The sequence below is a fragment of the Nerophis lumbriciformis genome, linkage group LG03 (assembly GCF_033978685.3).
Source record: "Nerophis lumbriciformis linkage group LG03, RoL_Nlum_v2.1, whole genome shotgun sequence".
In the NCBI taxonomy this organism is placed as follows: domain Eukaryota; kingdom Metazoa; phylum Chordata; class Actinopteri; order Syngnathiformes; family Syngnathidae; genus Nerophis; species Nerophis lumbriciformis.
In genome coordinates, this window is record NC_084550.2 from 61,233,999 (window position 1) to 61,246,507 (window position 12,509).

The 12,509-nt window shown below is 39.8% G+C and overlaps 1 protein-coding gene across 4 annotated transcripts in view; it reads left to right on the forward strand.

Moving 5' to 3' along the window:
• The window catches only part of cenpp (centromere protein P), a 136,445-nt gene that overhangs the window by 3,726 nt on the left and 120,210 nt on the right, over positions 1–12,509 (forward strand). For all 4 annotated transcript variants that reach the window (XM_061940749.2, XM_061940734.2, XM_061940726.2 and 1 more), the window contains exons 2-5: positions 2,737–2,917; positions 3,019–3,173; positions 3,345–3,433; positions 10,877–10,965. In XM_061940749.2, coding sequence (XP_061796733.2) covers positions 2,766–2,917; positions 3,019–3,173; positions 3,345–3,433; positions 10,877–10,965 — 485 coding nt within the window. In that variant the 5' untranslated portion in view covers positions 2,737–2,765. The remainder of the gene's footprint in view (positions 1–2,736; positions 2,918–3,018; positions 3,174–3,344; positions 3,434–10,876; positions 10,966–12,509) is intronic.

The window sequence follows — 12,509 nt, forward strand, 5'->3', positions numbered from 1 at the left end:
ATACAGTAGTGTTATTATGTACAGTATGTTAAGGCAACTTATTTGATACATCTCATTAAATCAGTGGTGTCAAACTTGTTTTCATTGAGGGCCACGTTGCAGTTAAGGTTGCCCTCATAGGGGCGCTTGTAACAGTGAATAATAACAACGATGTGTGGATATAAATACATGTACAGTAGGGATGTCCCGATCCGATATTTGGATCGGATCGGCTGCCGATATTTGCCAAAAATTGCGTATCGGCAAGGCATGGGAAAATGCCGATCCAGATCCAGTTTAAAAAAAAAACTCCGGTCCGTGTTTTCCAACGCACCGATTTAAATAATACATTCCACTTTTCTGCTGCTCCGTAATTTCCGTTCCGCATTTTCCAGCACACCTTCAACACATCCACACGTCTGTGAATTCTCACGCAGTTGCTTTTAGCTGCTGGCATTACATGACAGGCTCTTCTCACTCTTTCCTGTGTCTCCCTCTCACAGACAGCAAGCGCACCTTCTTACACACGTCACATACTGTCACGTCATACGTCACATACGTATACGTCCTCTCCGAGCAGAGAGGTAGCAGCATGGCTAACGTTAGCTGTGATGCTAGCGCAGCCGTGCGAGCAACGCTCCCTCTAAGGTGCTCACCTGTGCAATTGCGCACTGTTTAAGCGTCCTCTGCGCATAGCATATCTATGCCACGCACAAAATCTAATAAAAAAATAAGCGCATAACAATTTTCGACACACGGACACGACAGAGAAAACAGTTTTCGTCATCATTGTTGAAATATTGTGACGTCTGTCGAGACGCTTATCTCCATTCGGTGCCACACGTCCACACCATCAAAATGCTGAGGCAAAAATTTCCACATCAACACCGTATGAAAAAATTAGTGATTTTTTTAGTTGTGATTTCCTTCTCTGCATGAAAGTTTAAAAGTAGCATATATTAATGCAGTATGAAGAAGAATGTTTTAATGTAGACATGCAAGCCTTGAAAGAAAATTTTGAAAATCAAGACTACATTTCCTGCAAATGGGTGCATTTCTACCCTATATTTTAACTTTAGATTTATTCTCATATCAAACTCTGACACTTACATCCGGCGCCCCCCTCCACACCCTGGATTATAAATAATGTAAATAATTCAATGTGATTATCTTTTGTGATGACTGTATTATGATGATAGTATATATCTGATAGTATATATCTGTATCATGAATCAATTTGTAGACCCCGACTTAAACAAGTTGAAAAACTTATTGGGGTGTTACCATTTAGTGGTCAATTGTACGGAATATGTACTGTACTGTGCAACCTACTAATAAAAGTCTCAATCAATCAATCAAAACACATAGAATCATCATACTGCTGTGATTATATGCATCAAGTGTTCATTTAAGGCCAAGGCAAAATATCGAGATATATATCGTGTATCGCAATGTGGCCTTAAAATATCGCAATATTAAAAAAAGGCCATATCGCCCAGCCCTAGTTCAATGATGCCATTTCTGTTTGTCATGTATAATTTTGTCTATTTTGTGTTTATCCTTGAATAAACAGGTCAGTTTCTTGTTACCAACCATTGTGTATTATTCAAACTCCCCTAATTCAGCTGGCTAGTTGTTATCAAAAGTACTAAAACCCTTTTCAACATGATTCTGACAACTAAGTAGGCTAAATAACTTTAAACTTTAATACATGCTCGGATAGGCCAGTATCGGTCAGTATCGGTATCGGATCGGAAATGCAAAAACAATATCGGTATCGGATCGGAAGTGCAAAAACCTGGATCGGGACATCCCTAATGTACAGTATATAATTGTCTCTGCATTTGATTAGTAGATTTTTTTTTTAAACATTTGTTGAATTTTTTGACATACACTTGCCAGAAATACATTCAATACATATCAAATGTTATTTTTTCCCCCCAGACAAGTAACCCACCCAAAAAACACATTAGTGAAATAAGTACAGGCAAATATTGACCTAAAGCCACAGACAAATGTACTCCTGAATGACCCTAACAAGTTGCAAAGATACACAAAAGCTAACAAAAGGCTAACTAATTATATACATTTCAATGACGTTTCAAATTCGGTTAAATAGGAGATCAGTCTCTTTTGCATATTTTAGAAAATCAATTACATATTTATTTACCTATTCTGTAAGAAAAATAATTTTTACTGTAAAATGTGCAGTGGTTTTTACAGCATGTAAATGTAAATGGAATTGAAAACAGTACCATAGTTTTTTACGGTACATTTCATGCAACTAAGCTGCCAGTTTTTTTTACCGTTAAATCAATGATAGTTGTTTTTATAGTGTATTCGTATTACTGTAAATGGTACCAAAGTTGTTTTTACAGTAAAAAAAACAAACTGTTCGCTAAATTTAACAATCTATATTTTTGGAGAACTAAACAGTAGTGGTGGTGTTGTGGTTTTCGGTCAAGGATTTTGAGCGATTGTTTGCGCAAAGTTTCCAATGGCCTCAGTGTCATTTTGCTTGCCTGCGACCAACATGTTATACAATAATAAAAACGAGACATAATCATTGCATTAAAATAAGTTTGAGCTGCCTCCAGTGTTACTGAATTCCTGATACATTTGAACGTTTTTATGTTGTATTTAAGACTCTGGCACATCTGTTTTGATATGTTTTTTGAAGCCAAGTGTTGGGTCTAAAATGACAACCAGGTAACGATATTCACTAATGGTAATATTCACATATGGTCATATGACTAGTATACACAGGTCAAGATTTCTTCATCAAGATGGAGAACGTGAATGCAAAGAACGTTGAGGAGGTCAAATTGCTGGAAGACCAAATCAAGCATCTCCAGGCTGAAGTTGCAAACCTGCAAGAGCAGCAGAAGAACCACAGAGACCACACTTTATATTTCAGTGAACAAATGCAACAGGCCCTGTGAGTTCTTATCCGTTTTTCAAATCGAAAATTTTTTCACACACATATGTTCTATGGTTCTGCAAATGACGATGGTCGAGCAACGTGTTGTGTCCCCACAGGTCACATGTGCGTGGCCAGACGCCGCCAGGAAGCGCAGAGGAGGTCTTGTCCTGTCTTAAGAAGGAGGTGGAGCAGCTGGAGGAGGATCTGCAGCGCCAGAGCCAGATGAATGGCATCAATCTCAACAGCTGCACCACACACTCACTGGAAAGAAGTAATACAATAATGTTTTCAATAATAATTGAACTTCTTACCTGAACAGTATGTAATAGTATCATGATACGTGCACACGTATCGACCTACAGTTGCAAAGGGCTTACTCTGTTTAACATGTTCACACAGTGTAAGTGATGCACTAACAGTACTTTGGGTTTGTGTCTTTTAGGTAGTACAAAGTTGGTCCAACAGATGTGCATTTCTGGTCATTGCTCGGGGTTGGAGTTCCAGATTGAGTTTCAGATCTCAGAGGTCAAGGTGAGTCCTCCGTGTTTTAAAGTCTCAGGCCACATTGTAATGTTCACTTTTGATTGACTTTGTTGGCGAGGTAGTCATGTAAAGGAGATTTACGATGATTTTATTTGACATTTAAAGGGGAACATTATCACAATTTCAGAAGGGATAAAACCATTAAAAATCAGTTCCCAGTGGCTTATTTTATTTTTCGAAGTTTTTTTCAAAATTTTACCCATCACGCAATATCCCTAAAAAAAGCTTCAAAGTGCCTGATTTTAACCATCGTTATATACACCCGTCCATTTTCCTGTGACGTCACACAGTGATGCCAATACAAACAAACATGGCGCATAGATCAGCAAGGTATAGCGACATTAGCTCGGATTCAGACTCGGATTTCAGCGGCTTAAGCGATTCAACAGATTACGCATGTATGGAAACGGATGGTTGTAGTGTGGAGGCAGGTAGCGAAAACGAAATTGAAGAAGAAACTGAAGCTATTGAGCCATATCGGTTTGAACCATATGCAAGCGAAACCGACGAAAACGACACGACAGCCAGCGACACGGGAGAAAGCGAGGACGAATTCGGCGATCGCCTTCTAACCAACGATTGGTATGTGTTTGTTTGGCATTAAAGGAAACTAACAACTATGAACTAGGTTTACAGCATATGAAATACATTTGGCAACAACATGCACTTTGAGAGTGCAGACAGTCCAGTTTTCATCAATTAATATATTCTGTAGACATACCCTCATCCGCTCTCTTTTCCTGAAAGCTGATCTGTCCAGTCCAGTTGGAAATGCATCTGCTTTGAGTGTCGCAGGATATCCACACATTCTTGCCATCTCTGTCGTAGCATAGCTTTCGTCGGTAAAGTGTGCGGAACAAACGTCCAATTTCTTGCCACTTTCGCATCTTTGGGCCACTGGTGCAACTTGAATCCGTCCCTGTTCGTGTTGTTACACCCTCCGACAACACACCGACGAGGCATGATGTCTCCAAGGTACGGAAAACAGTCGAAAAAACGGAAAATATCAGAGCTGATTTGACTCGGTGTTTGTAATGTGTTTGAGAAAATGGCGGATTGCTTCCCGATGTGACGTCACAACGTGACGTCATCGCTCCGAGAGCGAATAATAGAAAGGCGTTTAATTCGCCAAAATTCACCCATTTAGAGTTCGGAAATCGGTTAAAAAAATATATGGTCTTTTTTTCTGCAACATCAAGGTATATATTGACGCTTACATAGGTCTGGTGATAATGTTCCCCTTTAACACACTTCCTCGTGGTCTAGATCAGGGATTCTTAAACTTTTTGACCTCGGGGCCCATCTTTTCCACTACAGAGAGGCCCGGGACCCACTCAAATATTAACACTGAATTAGTAATATTACTCTTGTTTTTTAATTGTATTCAATCCTAATTATATCTAGGCTACTTACAGTTTACAACCTTGTCAAATGATAGGAAAGCGTGTGTCAATCACAAATTTATATTTTCAAGGTTTGGTCAGGCTGATTACAAAAATAAATACTAATCAAATATAAAAAAAAGAAAGGACTAATAAAAACTGATGAAAAATAGCGAAGTGAAGTGAATTATATTTATATTTATAAAGGAGGATTACCTCCAAATTCTTCAGGACAAGCTAAAATCATCAGCCCGGAGGTTGGGTCTTGGGCGCAGTTGGGTGTTCCAACAGGACAATGACCCCAAACACACGTGAAAAGTGGTAAAGGAATGGCTAAATCAGGCTAGAATTAAGGTTTTAGAATGGCCTTCCCAAAGTCCTGACTTAAACGTGTGGACAATGCTGAAGAAACAAGTCCATGTCAGAAAACCAACAAATTTAGCTAAACTGCACCAATTTTGTCAAGAGGAGTGATGAAAAATTCTTACAGAGGCGTAATAGTACTCCTTTTGCAACGTCTCTTGTGCAGGTCAATTGTCATTAACACCACTGCCTTTCCGCCACGGTTTTAGACAGACCAAAACAGACCCCTAATTTGCCGCCCTCTGTATAAAAACGATGGCCGAGCTGCCGAAAGTATAAAAACGGCTACTGACACCTCGACTTACTGCTGAGAGTGATGCAGGTTGTGTGTGTCAGAAGAGGCAAAAGTGAGTGGGGCAAGGGATAGACTGATCCCAGGCCAGTGAGGCCACACAACACACACTGTTTCCAAATAAATTGTATTTCATTCCTAAAATTAAAATAGACCACTATACCTACATGTTATTAATTGGGTTACATGGAAACGGGACTCCGGTTGATTGATGGGCGCAGACAGTGTTGGTAATGAAAAAGTTAATGATGTCAAGTCTTCATCTTTATCATGGATCAAAGTGAAAGACCAAAGACGCCATCAGGTGTCAGGTTTAGGAAAAGAAGAAGATGAGAAACGGGCACAAGAAAAAAGATCTGCAGATTTCTTTGAGTGACAGTAGGTTATAGGCCAGTGGTTCTCAAAATGTTTTCACCAACTAGCATCTTAGGGAAAAACATGGCTCTCTAAGTATCACCATAATGATCAACATGAAAATACAGTAGCATAGTAGGGCTAAGTAGTAATTAAAACAATTTTTTTTTTTTTTAACAAGTATGTTTGGCTACTTTAACATTACACACAGTTTGAAAAGTAACATTGTGTTTAAATATAGGAATATATAAAACACTGTACTTTAATCAAGTGATTCTTTGGCATACCACTATATGGAACCCTTACCACAGTTTGGGTATCACTGCTATAGGCTAACAATTAGCCTCTTGCTAATTCGTTGCTGTTAGCCACAGAAGACGACTGTGTTTGGTTTTTAGTTTTGCTGAACTCGCAACCATACGAATTAAGGAGTGACAGGAGCTGAAGCCGAGCAGTTTTTTCCAGGCTGAAGCTTATTAAAACGTACTTGAGGTCCACGATGTCTGGACTTGTCTCTGGACTTGCCGTCATCAACATCAATCATACAGTTTCCCAACAGATTTCGTATGATGATGTCATTTATGACGGCCAAGTTGTAGATTGCATTTCACGCCTGTTGTTAATGTTAATGCCAGTCGTAAACAGGGCGAAAAACACAGGTTGAATAATCTGCTCACATTATGTTAATTATCTGCTGTTTCACTGTATACAAAACTGGTGTGTTGTCATAATTGGAACTGTTCAAAATTTGCATGTAAAATGCGAAATAGTTTACTGCAGGAATCTTTTTTTTATGCTCCATAGAGTAGGTTTTTTTTGTCAGTTTTCTTCAGGGATATTTCAAGGATGCTTATTAGATCATGCGATGAAGGATTTGTGCAATTTACATTGGTGTTTATATACTGTATTTGTTCCTCTCTGTTCTTGTTGCATTTTCATATTTGAGATTATATAGTACAATAGTACAAATAATATGATAGATTGTTGTGTTGGTGGCAGGGTTTGGGGGTAAGTCAAGGGATGTTTCGCCCAGGGTGTAAATCTAGCCAGGACCGCCTCCGATGTATAGAATATGCGTTTGTGTGAATTTTGCTTCACAGTCACATTTGTTACCCATTCCTTGAGTCTGTCTGCAAGATGTTCGCTTCTGGAGGCGTTTCCAGATTGCGATCGATATAGTCTCTCCAAAATATCAGAATATATCTTTTAAAAATGTACACTGTTAAATTTACATTTAGAAAACGAACATTACCGCTATTTTTTTTTTTCAGTGAATAAACTTTATAAACAACATACGTATATATTTGCCAGTCACAACATGAGGAACACATGCCCACTGTTAAAAAAAATCTGCTTTTATCAGCATTTATTTTACTGCATGTCACATGTTGGCGTTATTATGCGCATGCCATGTTTGGATGGAAATAACGCTTTATCCTAGCTTCTCTTGCATTCCCATACCTGCCAACTACTGCGGTTTTCCCGCAATTAGTACGGTTTTCATCAACCTATTCCGGGTTACGGTTGCAGTGATAAAAAATATGGTTTTTCATTAATTAAATTTTTTTTTTTTTTTAAGTTTTATTCACGAAATCGCGTAACAACAATGACAATCGACACTGCTTCCCGTAACTTCCTATCGAGCCATTCCGAATGCCATGCGCGAGGCTATTTATAGCACCGCTGCCAAGCACGAGGCACCAGTTGCCATTGTTTCCAAACGAGCGAACGATCATGGAATCAGCCGGAGAAAAATCGCAAACGAGTCTTAAACCGAAAAGAAAACTGCAGTCATTCCGTGAAGAATATTCAAAAGCCTATCCGGGAATAATTATCCGTTCCAAAAAGGGTGAAAACTACGCGAATTGCACCTTGTGCAGACAAGATTTTTCGATCGGACACGGAGGAATTAGCGATGTAAAAGACCACGTTGGGACAAAAAAACACAAGTCTAATGCCGTTGCTAGCGATACAAGTGGAAAACTTTCAACGTTTTTCGTCGCCCAAACAGATTCTTTGGATGTGATAAATGCCGAAGTTTTATTTACGGAGGCAATAATTGAGCATGGACTTCCAATCGCACTGGCTGATCACAAGGTTGACAGGATAACTGGCATTAACTGTCAAAATAATTTCAAACTATTGAAGTTAGCTTACAGAATAAACATGTCAATCAACCCATATGATTTTTGCTGTAATATTTTTGTTTTGAAAAGTCACTGTGACTGATAGAAAAGTGATGGTTTTAGCAACATTTTAACCTGTCTGAATGCTAATAATCATTTTGCGTCGGGGGGCGAATTGAACCCCCCACCAGGACTTTGTCCTGGACCTACCGGGGCCTGCGGCCCCTGGACCCTGGCTACTAGGTTTTTCTGATTTCAAAAGTTGGCAGGTATGCATTCCCTTAAATCAGGACGTTTTTTTCCAATTCAGCGGCTAATCCAATATCATAGTGTCCAAAATGTCATGAACAAATAAACATGGATGTATTTATTTTACACAGCATTTATTTTATAGACACAAAGCAGTCAGGAGGGAAAGAAACGATAGGGAATATACAGAAGCTGCAGCGGCAGCAGTCTTGTTCAGCAAAGGGGAAGGAGGCTTGCCGACAGAGCATGTCCAAGAATGACCACATCTGTACGTCCACCTTACTGTGACATCACAACGTTGTCAATCTTACAAAAGAATGCCAAACACTGCGGGCAGATGTATCCAAAACTGCCTGCAAGCTCACGCCCAAGTGCATGAACCTAATGATTTGATGCATCGGGATTGAGTAACACGAGTAACCAACATTGTAACAACATTTACAGGTCCGAAAAGAGGAAAATCATCATAGATCATCTTTAACAATATATGTTTAGAACTGGGCTTGTAAAACTGTACTGCATCATATAGAGCAGTGTTTTTCAACCACTAGTGTGCCGTGAGATATTGTTTGGTGTGCCGTGGGAGATTATGTAATTTCACCTAATTGGGTCAAAAATATTTTTTGCAAACCAGTAATTATAATCCGCAAATGTGCCTTTGTTGAGTGTCTGTGCTGTGTAGTGCTCGGCAGAGTAACTGTGTAATACTCTTAAATATCAGTAGGTGGCAGCCGGTAGCTAATTGCTTTGCAGATGTCGGGAGGTAGATGGTTTGCAGGTAAAAAGTTATCTAACGCTTTAACCAAAAATAAACAAAAGGCGAATGCCGCTAAAAAAAGGCATTGAAGCTTAGGGATGGCTATGCAAAACAAAGCTAAAACAGAACTGGCTGCTAAGTAAACAAAAACAGAATGCTGGACGACGGCAAAGACTTACAGCGTGTGGAGCAGACGGCGTCCACAAAGTACATCCGTACATGACATGACAATCAACACCAAAATAGGAGCGCAAGACAATAACTAAAACACTACACACAGGAAAACACCAAAAAAGTCAAAATAAGTCACGGCGTGATGTGACAGGTGGTGACAGTACACCTACTTTGAGACAAGAGCTATAGTGATGCATGCTTGGTTATTGTTGGAATTCATATCCAACAATTGCGAGAACGACTTTTTGCTGTCAATATCGGCTGCTGAGTCTCATTTTTTAAAATGTTTTCTGCTGGTGGTGTGCCTCGGGATTTTTTCAATGAAAAAAATGTGCCTTAGCTCAGAAAAGGTTGAAAAACACTGGTATAGAGAACAGTTTTGAATATTTTTTAAAAACCTACTGTATTTCTTTACATGAGCGTATCATCTGATTGCATGGGTGCACCTAATGTAGTCTAACGCAGAGGTAGCCTAATTGTGAGCTACCGTAGGGTCAAGGAATATTTGCTTCAGCTCGTAGTATTTTTTTGTAACTGTTCATTTAGGACAGTATGTCTTTTTTATGATAAATGACCACAATAGCATACAGACAATGACGGCACTGGTTTGAGTGGAGATCTGGTTTGTAAATAAAGTACAATTTAAATGTCTCCAGTCATAGAAATAAAACAAATTAAATAATGATTACATGTGCCTCACAATACAAAGGTCCTTGGTTCGATCCTGGGCTCGGGATCTTTCTGTGGGGGGTTTGCATGTTCTCCCCGTGACTGCGTGGGTTCCTTCCGGGTACTCCGGCTTCCTCCCACCTCCAAAGACATGCACCTAGGGATAGGGTGATTGGCAACACTAAATGGTCCCTAGTGTGTGAATGTTGTCTGTCTATCTGTGTTGGCCCTGCGATGAGGTGGCGACTTGTCCAGGGTGTACCCCGCCTTCCACCCGAATACAGCTGAGATTGGCTCCAGCACCCCCCGCGACCCCAAAAGGGACAAGCGGTAGGGAATGGATGAATGGAATGCAATGTCCGCCCAAAAGGGGGCAGCCGAGGTTTATCCTTACACATGTTGAGTAATGACTTGAGCAGCTGGCCACAGCTTCACATTTCCAGTGCTTTAATACTTGAGTGAATAAAAATTAGTACGCTCGCTGTAAAATAATATTCAATTAAAAAAAATTGTAATTCAAAGCATTGTGATTGTTGCAGCAGCAGTTACGAGAACATCTGCTTCACTGCCTCCCTGCTCTCGCCTGCTCCATCATGGCAGATGCATTATCAATTTCTTCCAAAGCCTAAGCCTGTTTTGATAGCAAGATGAATGATGTAGCTTTGCAACATGGAAAATGGACGTTATTTTTCAAAACTCGCCTCCTCTCGTCACCCTTTATTGCAACTTTTGATTAATATATTTTTTGTTTTCTTTTGCCACATCATGATGGATCTTTCTGTAACCTCAATGTTTTGTTAGTAATGTAACCAGCAGTATTCTCCCACAACACATTAAAAGACTTGTCTCCAGGAAGGGTTCCATTTTTGAGGGAAACTCTGTGTATTTTCTTTCTTCCTGTTCGGATGAAGCGGTAACACCTACTCTTCAAATTTCTAAAAACAATACAAACATATGATTTAAAATGTCTGAAAATGGTGTCAATATCCAAGCAAATTGGAAGTGTGTTAAACTTTAGAAGTTCCACTGCATATACCTTGTTTTTAGTTCTTGTTTGTCATGCAGGAGGGTGACCAATCAGAGAAGACTATAAAGAGTCTGAATGTGGTGATGGACGCCAGTGACCTCGCGAACTTCAGCAGCTTTCTCTCTGGGTTAGTGTTTTGTTCAATTCCTGCTTGCATGGTTCTGCCTCATCCAAACGATCCAGGTGTGAGAGCCTGAGGAAAATCCAGCCTCTGCACCGCTCGAGATGAGCAAGGTGTATCTCAAGGTTGCAATTTCACCACCTCGGGGCTCATGACAGCCCTGTGAGCGTTTCAGCAAGTCGTAGCAGATGTGTGAAGTTCTATGTGCTATATATCTGAGGCCAAGCCACATCTGGACTGTGTGGTGTGAGTCTGAAAAATTTTGGAAAACAACACATGGAAAAACACTGCGGATAATGACTGAGACACAAAGCTGCCTTCTTCAAACGCGTGTGAGAGACTCTTATGTTGATCTTTGATGAACCAAGCTGGATTTGGTCACAGTGTTAATGCACAGAGCTGGTGATTTAGTGACGCATTGCATCTTGGAAATGGTTTACTCGTGGGCTCCTAGAGTAGTGCTCTTGTCTCTTGGAAGTTTGGGTCAAATGAACCATAAACCATTTTGGATCCCCAGCCCATAGTTGAAGAAAATCAGATGCAGCCTGGAGAATTTGTTTTTTCCAGACAGATAGTGCAAAGCCAAACTGCTCTGAGGTCACAGAAGCACATATCAAGCCACTCTCAGGCTGGCACAATTATGTGGTGAGAAATTAGAGATGGCAAAGTCTTAAGATGGTATTTGAAGTTTAAATTACCCCAGATGTACAGCAGAAAAGCGTTCAACCTTTTCATAAGTTCAACTTGTGACTACGCTGGAACATATTTGCATTGACAGTGTGTATGTTTTAACTGGTCCCACAGTGAAGATGCAAAGTGTCAAATCAAATCATTTCGAACTGTTGAGACCTCGCCACTTAAATAAAACAGCAGTGAGCCAGGGCACTCTCTCCCGCCATTATATGGAAGCCATGTTTCCATCAGCTCTACAGAATGAGGTGGAATAACAATCTGTGGAAACTTCACCCAGCTGCTGTCTAGCCCTGGGGTCTCATGGAAAATTTTGGAAAGTCTTGAGCAGAATTGGTTTTCAGTCTCAACCCAAAAATACATAAACAAATATTTTTTTTTGCAGTAAATTGTATCAATTCACAGTGTTAGAGTTTTTTCATTTGCGCTAGATGTGTTCTAATCAGGGTTTTATGCTGCCAAATCCCAATAACCATTATACATGAGTGAGAACGGCCGATGCCGATGTAATTTGTCAATGTGTTTATGGTGCGTGCTATTGACTCCTATATCATCTAAAAAGGAACAATAAAATCACCTTTGTTTAGACGAGAGATGCCACTAAAGATGAATCCTTTGAGAAATTTTTCGAATAGTCGTCAAAATGACTAATTAAAAAAACTTATTTTGTCCGCTCTGCCTAATGATAAATTGTGCCGAATGCAGGCTGCTTGCGTTACGTTTACGCTTGCAAATTTTAAAAACTGAATTGTAATAGAAGCATTTCAAAACAGGTTAAAGGTTACAAAAGGGCCTCCTTTGGCTGCTGTTGGGTATGGTAACACATTTTGTCATTTACAGTCTTGGGATGTGTGTCATAC